Source organism: Telopea speciosissima, chromosome 7 (assembly GCF_018873765.1).
Source record: "Telopea speciosissima isolate NSW1024214 ecotype Mountain lineage chromosome 7, Tspe_v1, whole genome shotgun sequence".
In the NCBI taxonomy this organism is placed as follows: domain Eukaryota; kingdom Viridiplantae; phylum Streptophyta; class Magnoliopsida; order Proteales; family Proteaceae; genus Telopea; species Telopea speciosissima.
The window spans coordinates 57,878,648-57,902,534 of NC_057922.1; the positions used below are offsets into that span (position 1 = coordinate 57,878,648).

General features: G+C 41.2%; 1 protein-coding gene across 1 annotated transcript in view; it reads left to right on the top strand.

The window, feature by feature from the left end:
* The first annotated feature begins 381 nt into the window (after positions 1–381).
* Positions 382–23,887, top strand: part of LOC122670062 (probable RNA-dependent RNA polymerase 5) — a 105,372-nt gene continuing 81,866 nt past the window's right edge. Inside the window, exons 1-4 of the mRNA XM_043867015.1 lie at positions 382–503; positions 581–710; positions 1,277–1,351; positions 8,403–8,589. Of these exons, the coding sequence (XP_043722950.1) occupies positions 445–503; positions 581–710; positions 1,277–1,351; positions 8,403–8,589 (451 nt within the window). The 5' untranslated portion in view covers positions 382–444. The remainder of the gene's footprint in view (positions 504–580; positions 711–1,276; positions 1,352–8,402; positions 8,590–23,887) is intronic.

Below are 23,887 nucleotides of genomic sequence, written 5' to 3' on the forward strand. Positions count from 1 at the left end.
TCTTTTTAACTTCTACATTTTGTTGAATGTTTACGTAATGAAGCGCCTTTTCTGAATCGAGTTTTTATCTCGACCTTAGTTTATCCCGAATCTCTGGAAGATTTTAGTTTTGAAACACTATCATGGTGTCTCTGTATTTGCATTTTTAATGTTAGTTTGGGCAGAATTGAGAAATATTATTCTTTCTGTGCCTGTTCATTGACGACTTTTAGCAGTTTGCTCAATATTTGCGTTTCACTACTATAGTTCTAAATATGTTAACAAAGAATTTCCCAATGGATTCTGTGATCCCTGCGTTTTACTGTTTCTAGTTGATTTCAGCTTTTATTCTCTTTTGATCGAGTGTTTTCTGTTGGCTAAGGGGACACGAGATGTCAGACATCACGGGCTGTGTTGAGTCTGTGGGGACCAAGCACGTCAGCACGACTTCCTCGTTCCTATTCAATGGCGTTGGACGAACTTGGGTTCAAGAAGGCCTTCTTAATTTTAAGTTATGCTGGAAAGTAAGTTCAATGTTGACCCACCTTTCTATGTACAATTCACGGTGAAATTAATGAAATGTTGGGTTGTTTTCTCTCAGGGTGAGGCTGGAAGCTGTGATCCAAGCTGAGGACATTCATAAATTCAAGAACTCCCCAAATGCTAGATTTGAGTCCGACGTTTGGCAAAGTATTGGTCTACGTTGTATCGAGGAGAAAGACAGGAGAAAGGTGCGTCTTAGGGTTCTACACTCACTTTTTATCTGATTCTTGTCATCTCCTATTTGATGCGGCAAAATTACGAAGGCTCTACGGTAAGAATGTATGGGCCAAATAAAGGAAACTTCATCATGATTATATTTGTGGCCATCCTTGCTGAAATATTTCATTGCTTGTAATTTTTTCGAGTTCTATTATTGGAAATGCACTTGCAGACTCAATTAATTACTTGAAGTCGTTACCATTCTTCTAAAACTGCTATATATTAAAATTATGTTTCTGATAAAGTTTTATGTATTATGGGCCTTTGTATGTCTTTGTAAATTGTAATTGCTGAATGGAACCTTGGCAACAAAGCCTCGTACTATGTGTATGGAAAGTGTCATCTTGGGTTGTGTACTTTACATTTAGGGTTTTTTGTATCATAGCTGTAACTTTAGACATTTGGTAAATGCATGATGATACACTATGGTAGCTTGAAGAGAGTGAGTTTATTAGGTGCACCTGAAGTCCTTGCAACTTTTACAGTCACTTACATCTAAGTTGTTCATTGACTATTCTCAACTTTTCTTGTGCAGAATTTTGATTTAGACCATGGAGGAGCATTCTTGTATTATTGTCTGGTTGATTCAAAAGGGAATTACAGCTTTAAGGTTTGAATTTCTTTCCCTCCATTTTGCATGTAGAGGTAGTAGTTTGTGCTTCTTTTCTCTATTCATTTTATCTTTGTGTTTGCCTACAAGCTTTGGTCTCAATGGTGCATCACTTTCAACAATTTGGTTCTGGGTGCCACCCTGTCTCTACAGTATCATTATGTATAGCACAAATCTCCTGAAGATTCGAAAATACAACTGTCTTTGCTTAACTATTGTTTGCCATAGTTACTATTGCTTTTTACGATTTTTTTTAATTCGTTTTTTTAAAAAAAAATTCTGGATTATGTTTCACATGCAATGGTCTGGTGCTTCAGTACTTTTTGTCGTTGGTGACTGCTATGATGTTTTCATGTTTTTCAACTACCGTTATGGACATTGCATATTGCTGAACTTGTTTAGAGCATAGTTGTCAAGGCATCGCTTAGGTGACCGCCTTGGTATCGGGGCGCCTTGACAACTAGTGTCACCTTGGTCGCCCAGGTGGGCATTTTGATCGGCTTGGTCGTCTTGTTGGCGTTACCTTGTGTCCACTGTCCAGGCCGTCTCCAGTTCCTTGGTTTGCCTAGACATCGTGACAACTTTGGTTTAGAGTTTCTATTGCCTTCTAGGTGGAGATGCCTTGATTGGTACACATGGATATGTGGAATGATGCTCCTACTCTGAAAGACAAACCTTTTCTTTCCTCTGCTCTCCTAACCCTTGGGCTTATTTACTTTTGGTAGGCTGCAAGGGCTGTTTCATGATTCAAGTACTGCAAAGTGAAGGTGGGATTTGGTTCAAGTCTGGGCACAGGCCACATGGTTTACCCGTGGCTCCTGCGGACCCCTTCTGTCTTGTAGACTGTTTACCAGCAACCCCAAAGCTTTATATGGACTTCATTTTAAAGATTTTTCGTCCTCATTTTTAAGCTTAGAATGCTCATGTGACTCTTGGCGTTGGCCATTGGCTGGTAGCCTCGCTGGTTGCCTTGTGCATTGTGGCATGTATCCAATCATTTGTGCATTTATATGTAATAGGATGCCATCTGAAGTCATATTTTCTAAACAAATTGCTAGGCTGGTGTCTATATTGGCACCTAGCCAACACTTATACAGAGTCTATTGCTTGTCAGAGTAGGTGAATTGCCTAGAACCCTAGGCAACCTCCAGGTTATACCTTGATTCGTTTGTTGACATCTAGCACCATTTAGCCACCAGTCACCAAGCTGGCAAGCTATGCCTCGGAAACACTGTGTGTGATACAAGTGCAAGTGGTGTACCGTACTACTGTGGGATAAGTGGGGTAGTGTTGAGTTGATTAGATTAGTTGTTATTTCCTTTTTTTGGGTTTCCTTTTAGTTATTCATCTCTATTGTAAGACTCTTAGTAGGTTTCCTATTAAGAGTTGATGACTTAATATAATATTAGTAAAGGGCTAGACCACGATAGAGAGCATTCAATTACTGCAGTGTTCTAGCTCACCCTCTCTCTCTCTCTCTCTTTCTTTGTTCTCTTTTCGTCTTTATTGATTCTGGTTTACTATATTTGATTTTGTAACATGTATCCGTCTATCAGAGCGATGAAGAACAAAAAGAAATAAAAAAAATTCCATCAGATATTGTTTCTCCTCTCTTCCACTGCTGCCCTCTGTTTTGTTAAGATGCGTATTCCTTGTTGATAAAATATAGAAAACAAGGATTTTATTAATGACGCATGCTGATCTGTGCTCCCTGCGATGGACTTTGTTTCTGCCCAGGTATTTTTGATAGTTGTTTGTGTCTTCTCTATTCTCTTCTTTTCTCTTGGTTCGTTTCAGACCCTCCTTTGTCAGTGCTACACGTGGGGGGGAGATTGGAGTTATCATCTAATATTTGAAGATTATTATTATTATCAGTTTGTTTCATTTTCTCTAGTCATCAGCAACATATTTTCTTGTGTAGATGGTTACTTGTGGTTTTTCAGCAACAAGATCTTTTACGTGGTTCCTAGCAATCTTATGTTGTTACTTGTGGTTCACAGCTACCTTATGCTGTTATCAGTGGTTTGCAGAAACCTATGCTGCACCTTTATCAGTGGTTCATGGCAACATATGCAACACTTTTGTTTGTGGTTCACAGCCTATGCTATACTTTTATCAGTGCTTTTGTAGCAACTTATGTTACACTTTTACAGTGGTTTACAACGTCCTAATTTGCATTTTTATCCATCTTCTTTGTGAAGATTACTACTCGCCTTCTTTGAGAAGGGTTTTATGATGTTACTGTTGCTGATATGATATTTTGGTTTGCGGCTGATATTCTCTACCGCTTATTTTGCTCGTTGCTGTCTAGATTTATTCGTTACGAAGTTTTTTCTCTACTGTTGCTGCTGCTGATTGGTGTGTTTGAGTTGGTATTGCTACCAGAATGAAGTTCTCTCGGTGCTCACTGGCGTCTACCACTGCTATATATGTTCAAGACTAGTTCTTTTTTTTTATTTTTCCAAGCTGGAGCATTTTGATATATATATATATATATTACCCCTCAGATGATGGGCTGACGATTTTCCAACATTAGGGCTTGGAAACTAGCCCTTGGGCTTATCAAGGGTCTTTCTTGATGTTTGGCCCATGGATCTTCTAGTAGATCTTGCAGAGGAGGAGGAGAACTGTTGGCTAAGAAAGTCTAGCCCATCATCTGGATCTTGGGCAAATTGGCCTTCATGAAGATGAGGGGTAATGGATCCAATACTTGATCGTTCATCATCATCATCACCTTCCTCAGTGTCCAATTCTATAAGTTGGGCTTCAATTTCAGCTTGCTTCGCTTTAAGTTGAAGGGGTTTATTGTCACTGGACTTGTCGGATAGAGTTATTTGGGGTTTGGTTTTGAGTGTGGTTAAGGCTTTGATGAGAGCTTCTTTGGTGCATTTACTGAGGTCACACTTGTCCCACCATTTTACTTTGAATCCTCTGAATAATAGAAACACTAGGAATAGATTTTATAATAGAAAACAAATACCAGGGAAAGAATTGGATAATAAAAGAATAACATGACAAAATTCTTACAAAAAATCATTCCAAAAACCAAAATCCACCCAAAAGCCTGGATGTTACAATTGTGGTAAACCAGGACACATTGCCAAATACTGCAGACTTGCCAAAAAGATAAATTCTCTAATTATGCCTGATGATACCAAAATCCAACTCTTAGCTGATTTAGAAGAAATCAGATCCGACTTAGAAACTGAGTCTGAAGACAACGAAATTAATCAAATAGAATCAAACACTGAAGAACAAATCTCCCCTTGCACTTGTAGTCAAGGAATATTTTGTGATGATTGTGACGAATTCGAAGAATCCAAATCCATTAACATGATACACACAAGTCTAGGAATGAAGAATTTTTTAATTTTGTTGATCAAATCAAAGATAGGAATACCAAAAAATTATATCTTCAACATGGTTATCGGTTTTATTTGACTCATGGTTATCGGTTTTATGCCTTCTATGCGGAGTTAATATATATATATTAACTCCAGCTTGAGGGGGAAGTATTAAAGTGGTGTACCGTGGGATAAGTAGGGTAGTGTTGAGTTGATTAGATTAGTTGTTATTTTCTTTAAATTATTCATCTTTATTAGACTCTTAGTAGGTTTCCTACTAAGAGTTGATGACTCAATATAATATAAGGGGCTAGACTAGTCGACCACGGTAGAGAACATTCAATTCCGATCGTGTTCTAGCTCACCCCCCCTCTCTCTCTCTGTATGTTCTCTTCTTCTTCTTCACAGATTTTGATATTGTAACAACAAGAAATTTACCTTTTGTGTGTTTTACCAGGGGTTAGACTTGACCTCATACACACAATACACAAGCATGCAGATAGGCAAACACATACACCCACAAACATGCACATAGACAGGAATACCGGCGAGACAATTCAGAGTGGTTTCTTGTTATTTTTCTGGCATGACTTCTAGCGTAAATTCCCTTTGTTAACATGTGTTTGACATGGATACACCTGGTTGACACGACCATGAGGAAGGATGGGAAGAAAGAAGAAATTGGGAGGAAATAAAGAGGAAGTGGAAGATGGAAGGATAAAGAGTTAAAGCCTCGTCGGATGGTGGGGTACCCACAACTATTGCCTCTTGTAGAGAAAAAGTGAAGAAACAGCCTTGATACATGTAAATTTTTAAACACTGCAACTTGAGCTTGAGAGCCATTGTTTGCTTGGACCTCTTGTTCATACTTCAAACCAAATCAACAATAAAGATGCTCTAGATGTGACCCTCCAGGCTTCACTTAATAACAATGGGAAATTCTCCCCGGGGATCTATGTAAGTTTTTATTATTTTACTCTTCCACTTATGCTCTATAATTTGAATTATATATATATTGTTGAAGGATGACCCGCGGGTCATATATATATTTTGAAGGATGACCCATTGACCTGTGACCCGGACCCAGATATATTAAAGTGTCCGGGTTCATTTTGCACATGTTGCACATATGATTTGGCTAGGATTTTATTTCCTTTATTGTAATGATCTCTAATTATAAATAAAGTGGTGGCCTTTGTGTTCTTGACAAATCAATCTATTCTCTCCTATTCTCTCTTCTCAACTTGGTATTAGAGCGAATCTTCTTTTTTCTTTTTGTTTTTTTTTTTACAAAAAGGTACTCACCACCACTGCAGCCACTACCGCCGCCACCGAGGCTTCGGCCTCTTGGTTCAACATGGTTGACTGAACATGTGATCATGCATGTCGCACCATGCTAACCATCTCTGACCACTGACCACCATCCACCACCATCAACCACTGCCTGCCGCCACTGCCACCATGGTGTTTTCTGTTGCTGCCATTCCTGCGGCCTATGTCGCCCACATCTAGAGCCCTCTTGTTGCGCTACTCTTGTGAATTAGAATATATAAGCACATCAACGTATACTATAATAAATTGAGAATATGGATTAAAAATTTGATTCATAATATTCTGAAATTCAGAAGGGGCATTTTTTAGTCCAAATGGCATGACATGCCATTCATATTGTTCGAAGGGGACGACAAAAGCAGTCTTCTATTTATTTTCTTCTGTAATTTGAATATGCCAATATCTAGATTTCATATCAAATTTTGAGAAGACAGGGGCTGCATGCAATCTATTAAGAAGATTCCTTTTATTTGGGAGAGGATACCAAATCCATTTTAAGACTTTCTTTAGTGGTTTATAATTGATAACCAATAGCGGCGCTCCTCATTCTATTTCAACATTATTCTCTACATAAAAGGTAGTGCAACTCCAAGGGAATTTGCGAGGTCTTATTAGACTCCTTTTTAATAAGTTAGTGATTTCGTTTTGGCAAATTTCACGTTGGCTAGTCAGCATATAACCGCGTGAGCCTTACATGTTGGTATAGGACATATCATTATGGGAGAATATTCAAAATCAAGTATCTAGTAGAAAGACTGGTTTAACTAGGCGAGATGGGGTGCTAACGCCTTCCCATTCTCGTAACTTGACCACTTACCTGGACTCTCTACCATATGGAATCAGGTAGCCCTTGCCATTCACTCTGGATAGGGCTAATACTCATTGAGTCCTAGGCCCAAATCCTAGGTGGCGACTCCTTTTATTTTTGGGCGGCGACTCCTTTTATTTTAATATATATGTGGCATGATTCCAAATCCCCATTTTAATAATGAATCTCAACAATAAATCAACCCCTTGTCTCAAAGGGACCCCGAAACCGATTCAGACCGCGGTACCCACAATACGACTATTGTACGACTGACTATGATGTATCATGTATGGGGCAGAATGTTGGGCAGTTAAGAAGTGTCTTATTGGAAAGCTATGTGTAGCTGAGATCAGGATGTTAAGATGGATATGCAGAAAAACTAGGAAGGATAAAGTAAGGAATGAACGTATTAGAGCTGACTTGGGAGTTGCCCCGATCAGTGACAAGCTTTGAGAGAGTCAGTTGAGGTGGTATGGTCATGTTCAACAAAGGCTTAGGGACGCCGCAGTAAGGAGGAGTGATATGATTTCGATTGAAGGAGCTAAATGAGCTAGGGGTAGGCCTCAAATGACCATAGGAGAAGCTGTGAGGAAGGACATGCATAGTCTAGGTCTTGTGCCAAGTATGACCTCGAATAGAGCTTATTGGAGGGCAAGGATCCATGTAGCAGACCCTGTTTAGTTGAGATTCTCCTAACTTGTTGGCTGTGCCTCTATCCTCTTACTTTCATTTTCCTTCTTGCATTTGTCATTTTCCACTTCTCATTTCATTTCCCATCATTCTTTTTACCTCTGTTTTGTTTTGTTTGGATTCATGTAGCCGACCTAATGTAAGGTTAAATCATGAATGATCTAACCCCTGGCAGGATCTTGATCTCAATCAATAAACTTCAGATTAAGGGAACAAATCAACAATTAAAACAGAAGATAGAAGAGAAGATGGAGGGATAGAAGGGTAATGGGGATAGAGGGCTTTCTCAGCGGTGGGCCTCTCACCCTCAACTTTCTCAGTTGATCTCTCAGCCTTTCTCAGGACAATGGTTTGCAAAAGCATGCTTCATTTGTTTCATTCATTCTATTCTCCCAAAAAATTACAATAAGGCCTCTATATATAGTGAGGGCCTAGCCAAGAAAATAGTAGTAGATACTTGCTGAGAAGCTGCTGATGAGAAGCTGTTGCTTACAAGCTGCTTACAAGCTGTTGCTGAGAAGCTGCTGATGAGAAGTCGCTTAGAAGCTGGTAGAAGCTGCTAAGGGAATGGCTTGATGAAGACAAATTGGCTGGTCCAATTCTGTCCCGAAGTTAGGGACTGGTTAGGCTCGAGCTGACTGGTCTTGGCTGGACTGGTTCGATTGTTTGTCAGCCCATGCATGGGGCTAGGATCTACATCACAACCCCATTAAGTTGGGACAAGGCTGAGTTTTTTTGTTGTTGTTGGTGTAGTGTATGGTTTGTGTTTTTCGTTTTACCTGTTGAATGTTGGAGAGATCAATTTTTCTGTTCAACTCTCTTTTTATGAATGAAGCCATTTCTTTGGTCAAATGGTAAACCCTTTGTGATTGTTCAGGGCCCATATTATGATAAACGGAGAACTCATCTTCAGAAGGTCTTAGGTGATGATAATGTACTGCTGGTCAAGTTTTCTGAAGAGGAAGCAAACAGAAATGTTTCAACTATCAGTTCTTGCACGTCTATTTACAAAAAAATTGCAGAAGAAGGAATTTTTGTTGGTCTGCGCCACTACCGTTTCTTTGGTGGGTATTTTTTTTAAATTGCTTTTATTGTCAAGTCAGGTTTGAATGGTTAGTTCCAGCTTATCCTTTTGTTCTTTTCATGAGTGTCAACAAATAATTTCAAAACAACCATCAATGCAAGCCAGGGTTTATTATTCTACATTCAGCTTATGCATATTCAAGCTTTTGTCTACATTTAAAAGTTTTCTTTATCTATATAGCTGTGGCAGTTTGTGTACTTTTTTTTTTGACATTACCTGTGTTTGAAGATAATGATTAAACATTTTGTCCTCTATATACCTGTTCTGAATTTACCTGGTCTCTAGGTCAATAAGAATTTGCACGGTTACTTCTTGAATTATTTGAAGGGATTGTTGTTCATTGTAGATTTTTCTTGCATCTCTTAAAACGTCTGCAAAGGTCTGAAGCAATTTTATTAAAATGCCTGTGTAAGTGATGGGGGCCAAGGTGCCTGAAACCAAACTTTGGCCTAGAACTCCCAGCTCCCCTTCCTTCTACAAAGCTGTGAAGCAATTCTATTTATGCCTGGGTAAGCGCAAGTGAGGGGCATAGGTGCCTGAAACAAAACTTTGGCCTAGAGCTCCCACTTGTCCACTTCCCAGGTCCTTTCCTTAGACCATTTACTTTTTCCCTCTGCAAAGATTGGTCTTTTTTTCATTAGGTTTGTCCAAAATTGTATCTCTACTGCCCAAATCAAATTATGGATTCTTGGAATGTTCATGGCATAACCCTAGTCACTTATTACCACCTCTCAAAATTTGAAAAATAAAGGAAAGAGGATTCTCAACTCTCTTAATGGAAATATTGTCTTTAATGCCATAACAGTTCTTTATAATTGTTTTTTCCAAAGAGGATGGTCATTGTGGGACGTTGGGACTATAAATTTTAATCTGGTGCTCCAGGCCACTTCTTTCCTCTTTTGCCTATTTAGGTCTCCGCTCAACTGGTAAAGCACTTATTTTATTTGAATATATCTTCTCGTAACATATGACATGTTAACTTATAAATAATGCTGATTGTGGGAAGAAATTTATCTATTACAAGAGCTTATTACATTATAAGTAATTGTCAAGAACCAGCAACAAATTTGGTTCAGGAAGAAGTCTGTTTCAAAATCAGTGGAGGTTGGGAGGAATTTGTAAGTTATGGGTTTATGGAGTGAGGAACGAATTTGATCTCGATGATTGGGGGATGGGTGGCTACAATATTATAATAAGTTGATGTGGGGGATGTGAGAAAATAATTTTCATGCCGTCTTTTCTTTTGTTGTATTTAATATTGTTCCTTGGGTGGGTGGGAAGGGGTTGGTCATTTTGTGCTATGTAAAGTTCTATCTGTTTAAGGGTGGTTTTTTTTTTTTTGGGTGGGGGGGGGGGTTGTTCCTTTGTTTCTGCAATTGGAAACTGTATTTGGTTTCTCATTTCTTCTTTGTTTCTTGTTGCCCCTGTGTTGGGTGGTCCATTTTCTTCCTTAGTAGATGCAATACGTGACTGTATTTGGTTTTTCAATTCTTTTTTGCCCCTGTTTTGTGGTATGTAAAGTTCTATATGTTTAAGGGTGGTTTGGGGGGGGGGGTTGTTCCTTTGTTTCTGCAGTTCGAAACTGTATTTGGTTTTTCAATTCTTCTTTGTGTCTCTTTTGCCCTGTTTTGTGGTGTTCCATTTTTTTCTTCTATCTTATCCTCTTATCTGCTATGGGAAAAATTTATTTTCACAAATGGTTGATGAAAGCAAAGACCGAAAGATGCCATGTGGCAGATAATGGTAGAAATGAGTAGGTCCATGTTATAGACTATCCTGCTCCCATCTCATTCGTCAAGTTTTGGCCTAGTAAAAGTATGTTCTAGAGGTTAAAGCAATCAAATTATGAAAATGCAACTAACCTGTAGTAATTTGTGACGATATTAAATTTATATAATCAGTACTAACAGCAGTAAGAAGGAGAGAAGAGAAGACGAGAGGGAAGAAGAGAGAAAGAAGATAAGAGGAAGACTGAACCAGTGATAGATTTAGTGTGTGTTCTATCACTTGCTTTTATTCTTTCTTTATTTATAATATTGAATTACAGCAAGAAATAGAAGTACAGTCTAATAAGGAAACCTAGTCTAACAAGGAAACAAGAAAAAGACCAAAAAGCAAAATTAACTAAACACTCTAGTCGTGATAGGGACAACCCCCCTATCGTGACTAGACTCCTAACTCCTCTACCGCCAACAAGAATGGGTCCAATAGGGGTCCATGACTCCTATAGGATCACTATTTAATACTCCCCCTTAAGCTAGAGCATACAAATCTCCCATGCCCAGCTTGGAACAACAGTTCCAGTAAGCAAGGCCAAAAAGGGACTTGGTAAACATATCAGCTAACTGGTCCACAGATGAAGCGAATGGAGTAACAATCAGCTTCTTCATAATTGTATCCTTCACAAAGTGTCAGTCAATCTCAATATGTTTGGTCCTTTCATGAAACACCGGGTTATTGGCGATATAGATAGCGGCTTGACTATCACAAAACATCTTCATAGGTTGAGTAATAGGAAAACCCAACTCTAGAAGTAGAGACTTCGACCACATTAACTCAGCTGCAGTATGAGCCATAGCTTTATACTCAGTCTCAGCATTGGATTTAGCCAAGATTACCACCAATTAATGTACAATAACTTGTGGTAGACCTCGTGTCATACTAAAAGATCAACATTCTGATGTTGACGATAAATGAGCTCCTTTCTAGGAACCCCCCCCTTTAGGTATCTTAGGATATGACAAGCCGCCGGCCAGACGCCCAGTGAAATTATTTTTGGCGATTGCATAAATTGATTATTAACACCCACAACAAAGGAATTGTCCGGTCTAGTAACAATTAGATAAATAACCTTCCTAACTAACCTCTTGTACCGCTATGTATTACAAAATATTCACCATCATTTGTTCCAAACTTTTGATGTGGATCCACAAGTGTATCAACTGCTAGAGTTTTTATGTAATAAGGGTACTTTGGGCATGGGTTATTATCTGGTTAGTTTCCTTGTATTGTGCCTTTATGTTCTTTTATGTTTTTTTACCTTTTACCTCCCTAGGGAGATGGATGTAATTTCTCTAATCTTAAGTTAGTAAATCAATATAGGGGAGGGAGATCACTTCTCCACCTCCACAGTTTGCACTCATTCTTTCTCTCCTCTCTCTCTCTCACCGACTTCTCTCTTCCTCTTTCTTTCTTCTTGTCTTCTCTCTTACCTTTGATCTTTGTTTCCAACTTCAATTGGTTTAGGAGCAAGCATACCACTTTCACACAAAAGATTGAACACATTTCCGTTGTGATAGACTAATCCCTTTCTTGCTCTGTAGTTCAGAGCCAAAGTTGGAGAATAATAATGTCTTGAAATTATTCCAATCCCACGGTTCTCGACACTCCCCCTCAAGTTGATGCAAATATATCAAATATGCCCAACCTGGAGACTAGTGGGTGGAACACCTTACAATGTAAGCCCTTAGTGAAGACATCAGCTAATTTCTGTCAGTCTCTACATGTTTTGTCATGTCATACTAGACATGGTCATGAGCAATATTGATGGCAGCCTTGTTGTCACAGCAGAGTTGCATAGGATCTTCAGCGACAATTCCCAAATCACTCAATAATCCCATGAGCCACGAGTTCACAAATCCCTTGTGCCATAGCACGAAATTCAGCTTCTGCACTGGAGTGGGAGACGACTGATTGTTTTTTGCTACGCCATGTGACAATATTTTCTCCAAGAAAAGAACAATAACCAGAATTGGATCGTCTATCATCAATGGATCCGGCCTAATCGGCATTTGTTAATATTTCCAGTTTTAAGTTCCATTGTTAAAGAGAATTCCCTTTCTAGGGGCAGATTTTAAATATCTCAATATACCCTGCAGTGCATCAAGATATGTCTTGGGATCATGGAGAAATCTATTGACGATGCCAACAACATAGGCAATATTGGGTCTGGTATGAGACTAGTAGATCAGCTGTCCAACAAGTCTTTGGTACTGCTCTCCATACTTCTAAAACTCGTCTCGACTCGGCGAGATCTCGGCTCTCGTCTCGGTTTTCTAAGAAACCGAGACGAGATGGCATACGGTACATAAAAGTGCAATATCTCGCCAAGATCTCGGATCTCAAGTCGAGATCTCGGGTTGACCCATGGTAATGACCCTTTTACTGTGTATTTACTTACCTAACTCGACATAACTTGACATATCTCGGCGAGATCTCGAGTTGACCCATGGAAATTGCCCATCTACTATGTATTTACTTACCTAACTCGACAAAACTCTTATTTGCTTGCTGTGGAGCACTATATGCAACATTACCGCAACACTATGTCATGAGAAGACTATGTGACACTAGCGGAGACTGAATACTTGATTCAAAGTCATTTTATGTGATGATAGTTGTAACACTGTTAAACAGTTTGATGTATCACTTTAACATTTCTAATTCTTATTTAAGTTGTTTAGCTATTAATTGAATGTTTTGCTTGCTTTCTATTACTAAATTATGTGTAGAGTAGGGTATTTTAGTACGTCATCGCCTACCAATCTATGGTCCGAATTGAAACTCAGATTTGGACTTTGTTTTTGCAAAATTTGATAGTGTCATTGTGTTTAAATGGCCTAAATAGACTGAATACCAAGTTTCAGACCCAAACTAGGTCTAAAACCCACCGAGTTGAGGCTTTGAGTCGAAGAAGAAAAAATGCACCAACTTAGCGAGATCTAGACTCGACTCGGTTTTTCCAGGGGCCGAGTTGGTACTGAGACCCGAGTTTTAGTACCTTGTTGCTCTCTGTCAATCGGGTCACCCATATTACTACATTGTTGATTAACCTCAATAGGAGAATCTGCAGGCTTACACCCTAACATGCCAGTTTATGAAAGGAGGTCTAAGACATATTTCCGTTGGGAGATGAAAATGCCCTTGTCTGACTGTGCAACTTCAATCCCGAGAAAGTACCGAAGAGATCCCAAATTTTAAGTTTCAAACTCCTTCACAAGTAGGGATTTTAGATGGGAAATTTCAGCATCACTATTCCCTGTGATTGCGATACCATCGACATACAAGATGAGGGCTGTGATCTGGTTTCTACTTCTTTTCATAAACAAGGTGTGATCAGCCTGACTTTGTCTATATCCAAACTTCTGCATAGCTTTCAGGGAACGGCCAAACCAGGCCTTGGGAGATTGCTTGAGACAATATAGAGATTTCTTCATCTTGCAAACACGGCCAAAAGCAGAGGGAAAAGAAAATCCAGAAGGTGGGTCCATATAAACTTCTTCAAGATCCCCATTCAGGAATTCATTTTTGACATCCAATTGTTGGAGATTTCAACCCAAATTTGCAGCCCAAAACAGTAATGCCCTCACCGAATTCATCTTTGCTACAGGGGCAAAGGTTTCTTGGTAGTCGATCCCATAGGTTTGGGTGAAGCCCTTTGCAACCAGACGTGCCTTGTATCTCTCAACAGTACCATATGCCCTTTGCTTGACTGTGAACACCCGTTTACATCCAACCAATTTCTTTCCCTCAAGACGAGGCACCAGATCCTAGGTACCATTTTTGTCCAATGCCTGCATTTCCTCTACCATGGCAGTCTTCCACTTCGGATCTTTAATGGTTTCTTTCCAATCTTGTGGGATAGACACAGAAGACAAAGAAGAAACAAAGGACTATGGGAGGGTGATAAAGATTCATACGAGACAAAATGGGAAATGGGATGTTGTGTGTAGGAACGCACAATCTGGTGGAGGCGCCACAATGGGCAATGGTGAGTTTTTCATGGTACTTTGTTTCTTGGATCTACTCCGAGTATAGGTTCTCATTTTCAAAGGAGTAGGAACAGTCTCATCCGTATTGCTGTTACTATCAATTGTAGACTCCCCCGACCAGAAATTTCCCAAACTGGCTCCAGAAAATTATTGTCAACAACAATAGGGGAAGCGGGTCCTGTCACCAACTCTTCCTCAAGACTCTCCCCTGAAGCGATGTCGTGAAATATGGTTAAGATCCATGGTGACGGGCTGATGGTGAGGAGGGTGATAACATTTGTAACCCTTTTGAGAGGCTGAATAACCAAGGAAAGTGTGTTGAAGAGCATGAAGATCCAACTTGGATCAAGAAGGAGAGGAATTATGTGCAAAGAAAACATACCCAAATATTTTGAGGGGTGGGGAAAGGGAAGAGGCAATGGTAGGGTGTAGAAGGAAGGAGAGGGGTGTCTTAAAGTTAAAAACACCAGAGGGAACCCTATTTATAAGATAGGCAGCAGTAAGAACAGCATTTCCCCAATAGGTTTTGGGAACACTAGTGGGGAACATTAAAGCACGGATCACATCCAGGAGATGATGATTCTTCCTTTCAGGGATGCCATTTTGTTCTAGTGTCCTAACATAGAAAGTCTGGGAGAGTATGCCATGGGAGGAGAGATATTCTTGATAAACATGATCGACATATTCCGTACCATTATCATTGCAAAACACTCTAATTGTGGTATTAAATTGTGTACGAAGCGTGATATGAAAAGATTGAAAACGAGAAAAAGCATCAGTTTTGTGATGGAGAAGATAAACCCATGTGAGGCATGTGCAATTATCAATAAAAGTAATGAACCAACGAAAACCATTGCGATCAACAGTCCTATAGGGACCCCATATATCAGAATGAATAATTGAAAAGCAACATCACTTTTACTATCACTAATAGGGTACGAGTTTCTCGTGTCTTTAGCAAATTCACACACATCACAATTTAATTGTTCTAAACCACAAATTCTAACTGACTCAGGAAACATAGAATGTAAAATATGACATGAAGGGTGTCCTAAACGTCGATGCCAGTGACGAAGCTTTGTCAAAGCACTATCAGAATGGAGGGTTTGAGCAGAAGATGGTACTGGGACAGCTGGTGGAGAATCCAAATAATACAGACCACCATGGACCCGACCATACCCAATTGTTGGTTTCGTCACCAGAACTTGAAACAAGCAATGGGTAGAACAGAAGTGAATAGAACAATTTAATTCATTGGTTAAACGAAAAATAGATAAAAGATGGCATACAATTTCGGGGCATGCAAAACTGAGGAAAGAAAAAGTTGGGAACTACAAGAAACGGAACCTTTACTCGAGATGGATGACATAGACCCATTGGCAACACGTACCTTATCCTAGTCAGAGCAAGGAGAATAGATACGGAAAATTGTTGAGTCACTAGTCATATGGTTAGTAGCGCCAGAGTTAATTAACCAGAAAAGGCTCGTAGAAGAAACATGAAAATTAGTTGATTGGGCAAGGTTTGAAACAGGGGAAGGAGAAGGACTAGTAGTCAGTCGTGTCACCATTTTTTGGATAGCGGCCATTTGATCCGCAGAAAAAGGTGTCGTGGCAGGAGTAGGACTGATGTCGGATTCTTCAGAGAGATAAGCCTGGGATCGAGTATTGTTTGGTTTAGGGTTGCGTCCACCCTTGGGGTGCCCATGGAGCTTCCAACAAGTTTCCCGTGTATGACGGGGCTGACCACAATAATCACATTTCACCAGGTCACATGCAGGAGCCTTCGAGGAATCCATGGGAAGAGATGTTGGTGGCATGGTGAGCAGAGTAGACTTGACCGGAACAGTGGAGGCATCATAACAGTTCAACGATGTTCCTCAGACTTAGGTTGTAAGCCTGAAGGAGAGTAGGGAATGTCTCACACCCTAATATTTGCACTCAAACTTGGTCATACTCTGGGTTAAGACCAGTCAGAAAATCATACATATGTTCCATCTCCCTCTCCTTCTAGAAAGTACCAGCATCCTCAGGGTGGATAATGGGAACGAGATGATAGAAGTCCAATTGCTGCCAAAGTGTAGTTAGAGCATTGTAATATGCAGTGAGAGATAGCTCCTTTTGAGAAGTATTGCGGACTTGTCGATGAATCTTATAAATTTGAGTATAATTTCCTGCCAGCGAAAAGGTCTGGCGGACTGCATCTCATAGGTCCTTGGTAGAGTTAAAGAGGACGAAGTTGGGACTAACAGAAGGGTCCATGGAATTAATCAGGAAGGACATTACCAAAGATTCATTAGAGGACCATGTAGTAGCTGTAGCAGGATCTGTAGGCTTGGGAGTATCTTTTGTAATAAGCCCAGCATAGTTATGTCCTCGAAGAGTGAGAATACAGGCACGAGACCATGTGAGATAATTCTGGCCATTCAGCTTGATGGGGCCTGGTTGGAGAGTGTTAGAATGCCTAGTGGAGGTGCTAGAATGTCGAAAAGGTAGCGTTGGAATAGTACCTGTGGAGGTAACACTGGTGTTCTCTTCAATCATGGTATCGACAAGGTAGGAAGACTACCCTTCAATCGAAAAAGGAGCAGCGAGGAGGGAACGAGTTGCGGCTAGAGGAGCACGACAATTGGTGAGTCGCGGTAATGACGACACTAAGTAGAGAGAGGGCCGGCGGAGGCAAGCATGACGACGGACAGGTTGCAATGGCAGCGCTGGTGTCTGGAGGAGCCGGTGGTGGAGGCACAATGACCTTAGGGTTGCAGTGGGGACGATGCCGGGCTAAGAAAGCCAGCGGATGAAGAGCAGGGTTACCTAGTGTCTCGGGGGCAGCACTGATAGAGAGGGCCCGACGGAGGAAAGGGCGCGACAACCTGGGTCGTGGCAGCAACAGAGAGAGAGAGGGCCAGTGGAGACATGGCGCGACGACCTGTGGGTCGCGGCGGCAGCACTGGTGGTGGAGGCACGACGAGTTGTGGGTCGCGGTGGACAACGACGTGTCGATAGGTTGTCGCGACTTCACAGGTAAAGAGGGTTGGCAAAGTGGAGCGACACGGCGACGTTGGTCGCGGCATGACGACGTAGGTCGCGTCAGACAGAGGTGTGGTGGTGAGAGGGTACAGTAGTTGGCGACAAAGTTCAAGAACTCGCCGAGATCCCGGCGATTACCTAGGTTTTTTTAAAAACCCGAGACAAGATTGAAGGTGAAATGGAAAGTTACAATGCCTCGGCCATGATCTCGAGATCTTGCTGAGATCTCAGTGGTCTCGGTCATCTCGGTGGGAAGCCTTGGTATACAGACACCTATTTATGTAAACCTTGGTATATAGACACTTATGCTAGAATGCAGAACAGACACAATGCAAGAAACCAGGACATACACTTATTTATTTCTAATACCATTTAAAATAAAGCTTTCCAACAAATCCAAGATTTCTTAAATCTGATTTATATTGAAGGAGTTATGTATCGATCAAACTTAATTTGGTGTGTGTGAATGTTGTCAAAATCGCTCTGAATGAAAAAATATTTTTTTTGGGCATAAAAACAAATGAATAGTTTACCGCACTTTTAGTTTTTAGCAATGTTTTACATATTAAGATTTATGGAATCTTTAGATTTGAGAAATAATAAACTAGGTAAGTGTCTCTCTTGGTTTCCCACTAATTGAAACTCCTATTTGGACTTGGATTTTTCAAAATTTGATAGTGTCATTGTGCTTAAATGGGCCAAAATAGACTGTATACCAACATTCATGACTAAATTAGGTCCAAAACCTACCAAAACCAACCGTCGAGTTCAAAAAAAAAGAAAAAAAAGAAAATTTGCCCCAACTCGCCGAGATCTCGGCCTAACTCAATTTTTTGCCAAGGCAAAACCTATACCGTAATCGAGTACTTAAACCATGGTGAGCAGACAAGGCGGTGGAATGCATAGTGATCAAGGTGTGGTATAATGTAGAATTCTAGAATGCATGGTGCGGTGATCGTCCACCATGCTAGACGAGGAGGCTACAACCTCCATTGAAAGGCGGAGGCGGTGGTGGAGAACAATATGAAAACCGAGGAGGATTTCCTACGGTTTGGGCGCTGAATTGCTGATACCAAGTTCAGAGCCAGAGATAGGAGAATAATATGACTTGTCATTAATGACAGAGGTCCACTTTATTTATAATGAGAATTATAACCTAAGGGCAAACTAGTCAAATATGGAAAAATAATAAAACAAATAAAATCCTAAAGTAAAGAGAAATTATTCCAATCCCAAGGTTCTCAACATACTTCAATACAAAGGAGGTGGCTAAGGAAACCCATACAGAGACCGAGTGAGCATAATAAATTGTGAGAAACCATAGTTAGAAACAATCGAGCTGAAATTAACTCTTCAAAACGTATTGTCAACACTAATTTTGATTCTACTTTTTTTTTTTGCTCCCCAGAAAGTCACGATGTAGCATTCTTCTGTCCTCACCTGTTTCTCCTTTGGCGGCCTCGGCTGCCGGCAACTCCCCTGCCTTCGGTAATCCCTCTGCACCATCCTCTCCTCTTCCGCCGGCTGTCCCTTGCCTCCTACATCTTCACCCTCTGCTCTCCATCCTCTTCCGCAATGGAGTTCTATTTTCCATCCAGCTACTAAAGAAGGGTTCTCCCTTCGTTTCATCGCCCCCTCTCTTGAGGGCGACTGTAGAGTTGTCCATTGCCTCCCTGGTCTGCTTGATGATGAAGCAAATCTTTGGAGAAATTGTTTGGTTGGCCATTTCCTTGGCTCCGACCTCCTTTCACATTGTGAAGTCCTCTCTGACCAAACAATGTAGACCTCTTGGAAACCTTGAAACTTTCCTTCTGGATAATGGCCTCTTTGTCTTCAAATTCTCCGACTAATCCGACAAAACCGGTGCCCTTGAAGGTGGTCTTTGGCAAGTTGGGAAGAGACCTCTTTTCCTTCACCAATGGCTGCATCATCTCTAACTGAATCAGGTAGATTTCTCTACCATCCCTCTGTGGATTTCCCTTCTTGAGTTGCTGCTCCATTTCCGGTATTTGGAAGGTCTTAGTTTGGTGGGTTCAGTTGTGGGTACTCCTCTCTTCTCTGATGTTCGAACTATGATGAAGGATCGATTGGCTTTTGCTCGTATCTGTGTCGAGGTTTCTGCAGAATCTTCCCTTCCTTCTCTCGTCAAAATTAAGGAACGAGATGACTTCTCTTTTGAGCAAGAAGTCCATTATGACTGGAAGCCTCTCAACTGCCTCCACTGCAAAACCTTTGGCTATCCTTCTACCGTTTGTGCACAAAAGACAGACTTGAACTCTTGTGAAGCTCCTTTTGAAGTTGTCGTTTTTCAGCAGAATCTAAGCCATGATGTTAATGCAGTCGCAACCCCTAAGGATACTTTGCTGGTTGTCGCCTCCTCTCGAATGTCCCTTGAAGCTACTGCTGTGTGTGAAGATACCCCCACCAGGATGCGTCGTAGAGCCCCTATGGTGAATGGGACTGGCTCATCTCGTCTTGCGGCTTCCTCTGATCATCGTGATCCTAGCCGTGGCTGGAGAAGAAGCCGCCATCGTCCCCGCTGCAAGAGCCCTTGTCCTCTGGTTCTCCACGTTGTCTTCATCCCACTGGACCGTTGGTCCCCCTGCAAGCTACCACTGGTCCGAACAGATTTGCGATTCTGCAGTCTGAATCCCTCTATGACGTTGAAACTTTCCCTTCCTCCAAGGAGCTGACTTCGACCCCTGCTCAGCCTAAACACCTGTCCCCTTTGATCCCCTGTCTGCTGTCCCTGCGTTGGCGTCCCCTAGCTCTCTCCCCTCTAACGTTGGAATCTCTTCCTTCCTCAAATCACAGGCCAAAGGGTTTTTGTCCTCTCGGTCCTCTCTCTCCCCGATTTTACCTACCCATGTGGTGGTCCCCCTTCAACTTCCTCTACTTTGTCGTCTCCCTCTCTGACCCGGTCCACCATCATTCCTCTTTGGCTGGCCCATCTGTTTCTAATGGGAAAGTTCCCTCTTACTCTGAAGCCCATTGCTCTAACCCCTCCCGAATCTCCCATCTTATTTTGGGCCTGAACCCCCGTTCGCATCACCCAACTGCCCCCACGTCTCTCAAAGTTTTTCGTCGTTGCAAACCCAGCTCCCCTCCTTTCCCTAAGAAGCATCCCTACCTTACCTACTCCTCGCCCGTCCCGGAGATCAACTCACCTATCAATTTGGATATCAGAAATCGCGTCCTCTGCCACGAGAATATAGACCCGGGAATTTTTTCTTTTCTTTCTAGTGTGATGTTTTGTTAGAGCTTTTGTCCCTTGTGTCTTGTCCTTGGCTTTTGGTAGGGCTTTGTGCTGGCTTTTGCTTGTCTCCTCTCCCCCCCTTTCTTCCTTTGGTAATTGAATTATTTATTCATACAAAAAAAAAAAAAAATCGAGCTGAATTTGTCCAACTAGGCTCTAAGTGACTATTTCAAACCATAAATTGTCTTGTGCAGCTTACATATTGTGTGATTTCTCCACCTGAACAACATACCCGGGAGGTTGCTCTATATATACCTCATGCAAATCACCATATAAAAAGGTATTCTTGATATCCGACTGATAGAGAGGCCAGTCAAGATTGACTGGTAATAGGGCCTGTAAATAAAGAGAAATATGCAAAGAAAGAGAGAGAGAAGGAGGAGAAGAGAGAGATTGAGAGAGCAAGAGGCTGGCTGCTCTCACGTAATGAGAGGGCTGGAGAAGAGATATATTAGATGTAGGGTAAAGTACAAGGGCAGAAAAGGAAAAAACAAAAGAAAAGAGGGGAGCCCATCTCAGGATTAGCGTTATTCCCTGATGCTAATCCCGAGAGAGATATTCTCCCACTCTAACACTCCCCCTCAAGCTGGAGCATATATCTCAATCATGCCCAGCTTGTTACAAGTATAGTCAACCCTCCGACTTCCTAGTGACTTAGTAAAGATATCTGCGAGCTGTTCTCTAGTCTTGATATGTTTGGTAGAAATTAATCCCTGCTGAAGTTTTTCCCGAACAAAGTGACAGTCCACTTCAATGTGTTTAGTCCTCATGAAATACCGGATTTGAGGCAATATGTATCGCTGCCTGGTTATCACACCACAACTGCATTGGAGAGGAATCCTCAAATCCAAGTTCAGTTAACAATATCTTCAACCAGATCAGTTCACAAGTTGCATGTGCCATGGCTCGATACTCGAACTATGCACTTGATCTAGCCACTACACTCTGTTTCTTACTTTTCCATGAGACAAGGTTACCTCCCACAAGTATACAATAACCTGTAGTTGATCTCCTATCAATAGGTGATCCAACCCAATTTGCATCTGAAAAACCTTCAACTCGTCTATGTCCATGATCAACATACACTAATCCACGTCTTGGAGCCTTCTTGAGATACCTCAGAATTCGGATAACAACATCCCAATGAGGAGTCCGAGGAAATGACAACAGCTGACTAACAACACTCACCGGCAAAGCAATGTCGGGTCGAGTGAAGGTCAGATAATTCAGCTTTCCAACCAATCTTCTATGTTCCTTTGGATCATCAAGAACATCTCTCTCTTCAACGACAAGTTTGATGTTGGGATCCATTGGGTTGTCGAGGGGTTGACACCCTAGCATCCCAGTCTCCCTAAGTAAATCAAGAGTGTATTTTCGCTGTGAGAGGGATATTCCCTTCCTTGACTGAGCCACTTTAACACCTAGGAAATAATTTAATTTCCTCAAATCCTTAGTTTGAAATCTTTGTTGTAGATGAGCTTTCAAACTCTTAATACCTTCAGAATCATCTCCAGTAATCATAATGTCATCCACATACACAATAAGGAAAATCCTGCCTGTACTGGTTTGACGATAAAATAGAGAGTAATCACTGTTACATCGTGGCAACCCAAACTCAAGTACCACCTCTGTAAAGCGACCAAACCAGGCCCTAGGAGATTGTTTTAGACTATACATCTTGTCCAGCTTACAAACCAAATCAGACTCACCTGAGCAACTTTTCCAGGAGATTGCTCCTTATAGACCTCTTCCTGTAGGTTACCATGGAGGAAGGCATTCTTGGCATCCAGTTGATGCATTGGCCACTGATGAGATGCAACAATGGAGATCAAAACAGGGACAATGGAGAGTTTAGCTATTGGAGAGAATGTATCCAAATAGTCCACTCTATACACCTGTGCATAGCCTTTGGCACCAATTTGGCTTTCAGGCGAGCAAGAGTGCCATCAGCTTTAACTTTGACAACATATACCCACCGACAACCAATAGCAGATTTCCCAACTGGCAATGGAACAAGATCCCATGTCCAGTTATGTTCCAAAGCCAGCAATTCTTCCTCCATAGCTGTCCTCCAGCTAGAACGAGATAAAGCCACTGTAATGGTCTTAGGGATAGGATGAGATGCAACAGTAGAAAGACATGTCCGAAAAATAGAAGATAAACCAGAATAAAAAACATGGGATGAAAGAGGATGTTGAACACGACGACTTGTACCTTTGCGAAGAGCAATGGGAAGATCCAAGTCAAGAGGGTGGAAGACTAGGGCTGGTGCAGGATCCGTAGACGACAAAGACGTGGCAGCAGGAGGAGGATCAGTAGGGGCAGCTTTTGCTCTCCGGCGACGGCTGTAAACATTTTTAAGAGCAGGAGGGGTACGCACATGAGACTGAACAATATATGTAGGAATATCATCATCCAAACCAGATTCCACAACAGACTCATCCGTATAGGATTGAGACTCACAGAAAGATACATCAGTAGTGATGAAACATTACGAAGAACTGAAGAGTAGCATCGATACCCCTTCTGAACACGGGAATATCCAACTAAAATGCATTTAATAGCTTTAGGGTCCAACTTGGATAACCCGGGATGATGGTCCTGAATGAAGCAGACACACACAAACACACGGGGTGGTAAATGAAAAAGAGGATCGGAAGGAAAAAGTATAGTAGGAGGAATGCTACCACCTAAAAGAGAAGAGGGCATGCGGTCAAAAAGACATCAGCTCAAAAGGATTTGGCCACCTTCATTTCAAAGATAAGGTACCGGGTGACTTCCATCAAGTGACGATTCTTTCGTTCTGCCACACCATTCTGTTGGGGTGTGTCAGGACAAGAAGATTGATGAACAATACCATGAGTAGTCATAAGGTCAGTAAATGGGACATAAAAATATTCTCGAGCATTATCAGTATGTAAAATTTTGATGTAACAACCAAACTGATTTTTAATTTCAGCAACAATGGCAGAGAATATAGAAAATAATTCAGACCGACATTTCATTAAATAAAGCCAAGTAACACGAGAGTACTTATCAACAAATGTAACAAAATACTTACAGCCAAGTTTGGACGTCACAGGACAAGGGCTCCACATGTCGGAATGAACTAAAGAAAAAGGTTGTGTGGCCCTTTTATGGACTCTAGGTGGGTAACTCACATGGTGGAGCTTCCCAAACTAACACGATTCACAATTTAAAACTGACGGAGAACGAAAACTA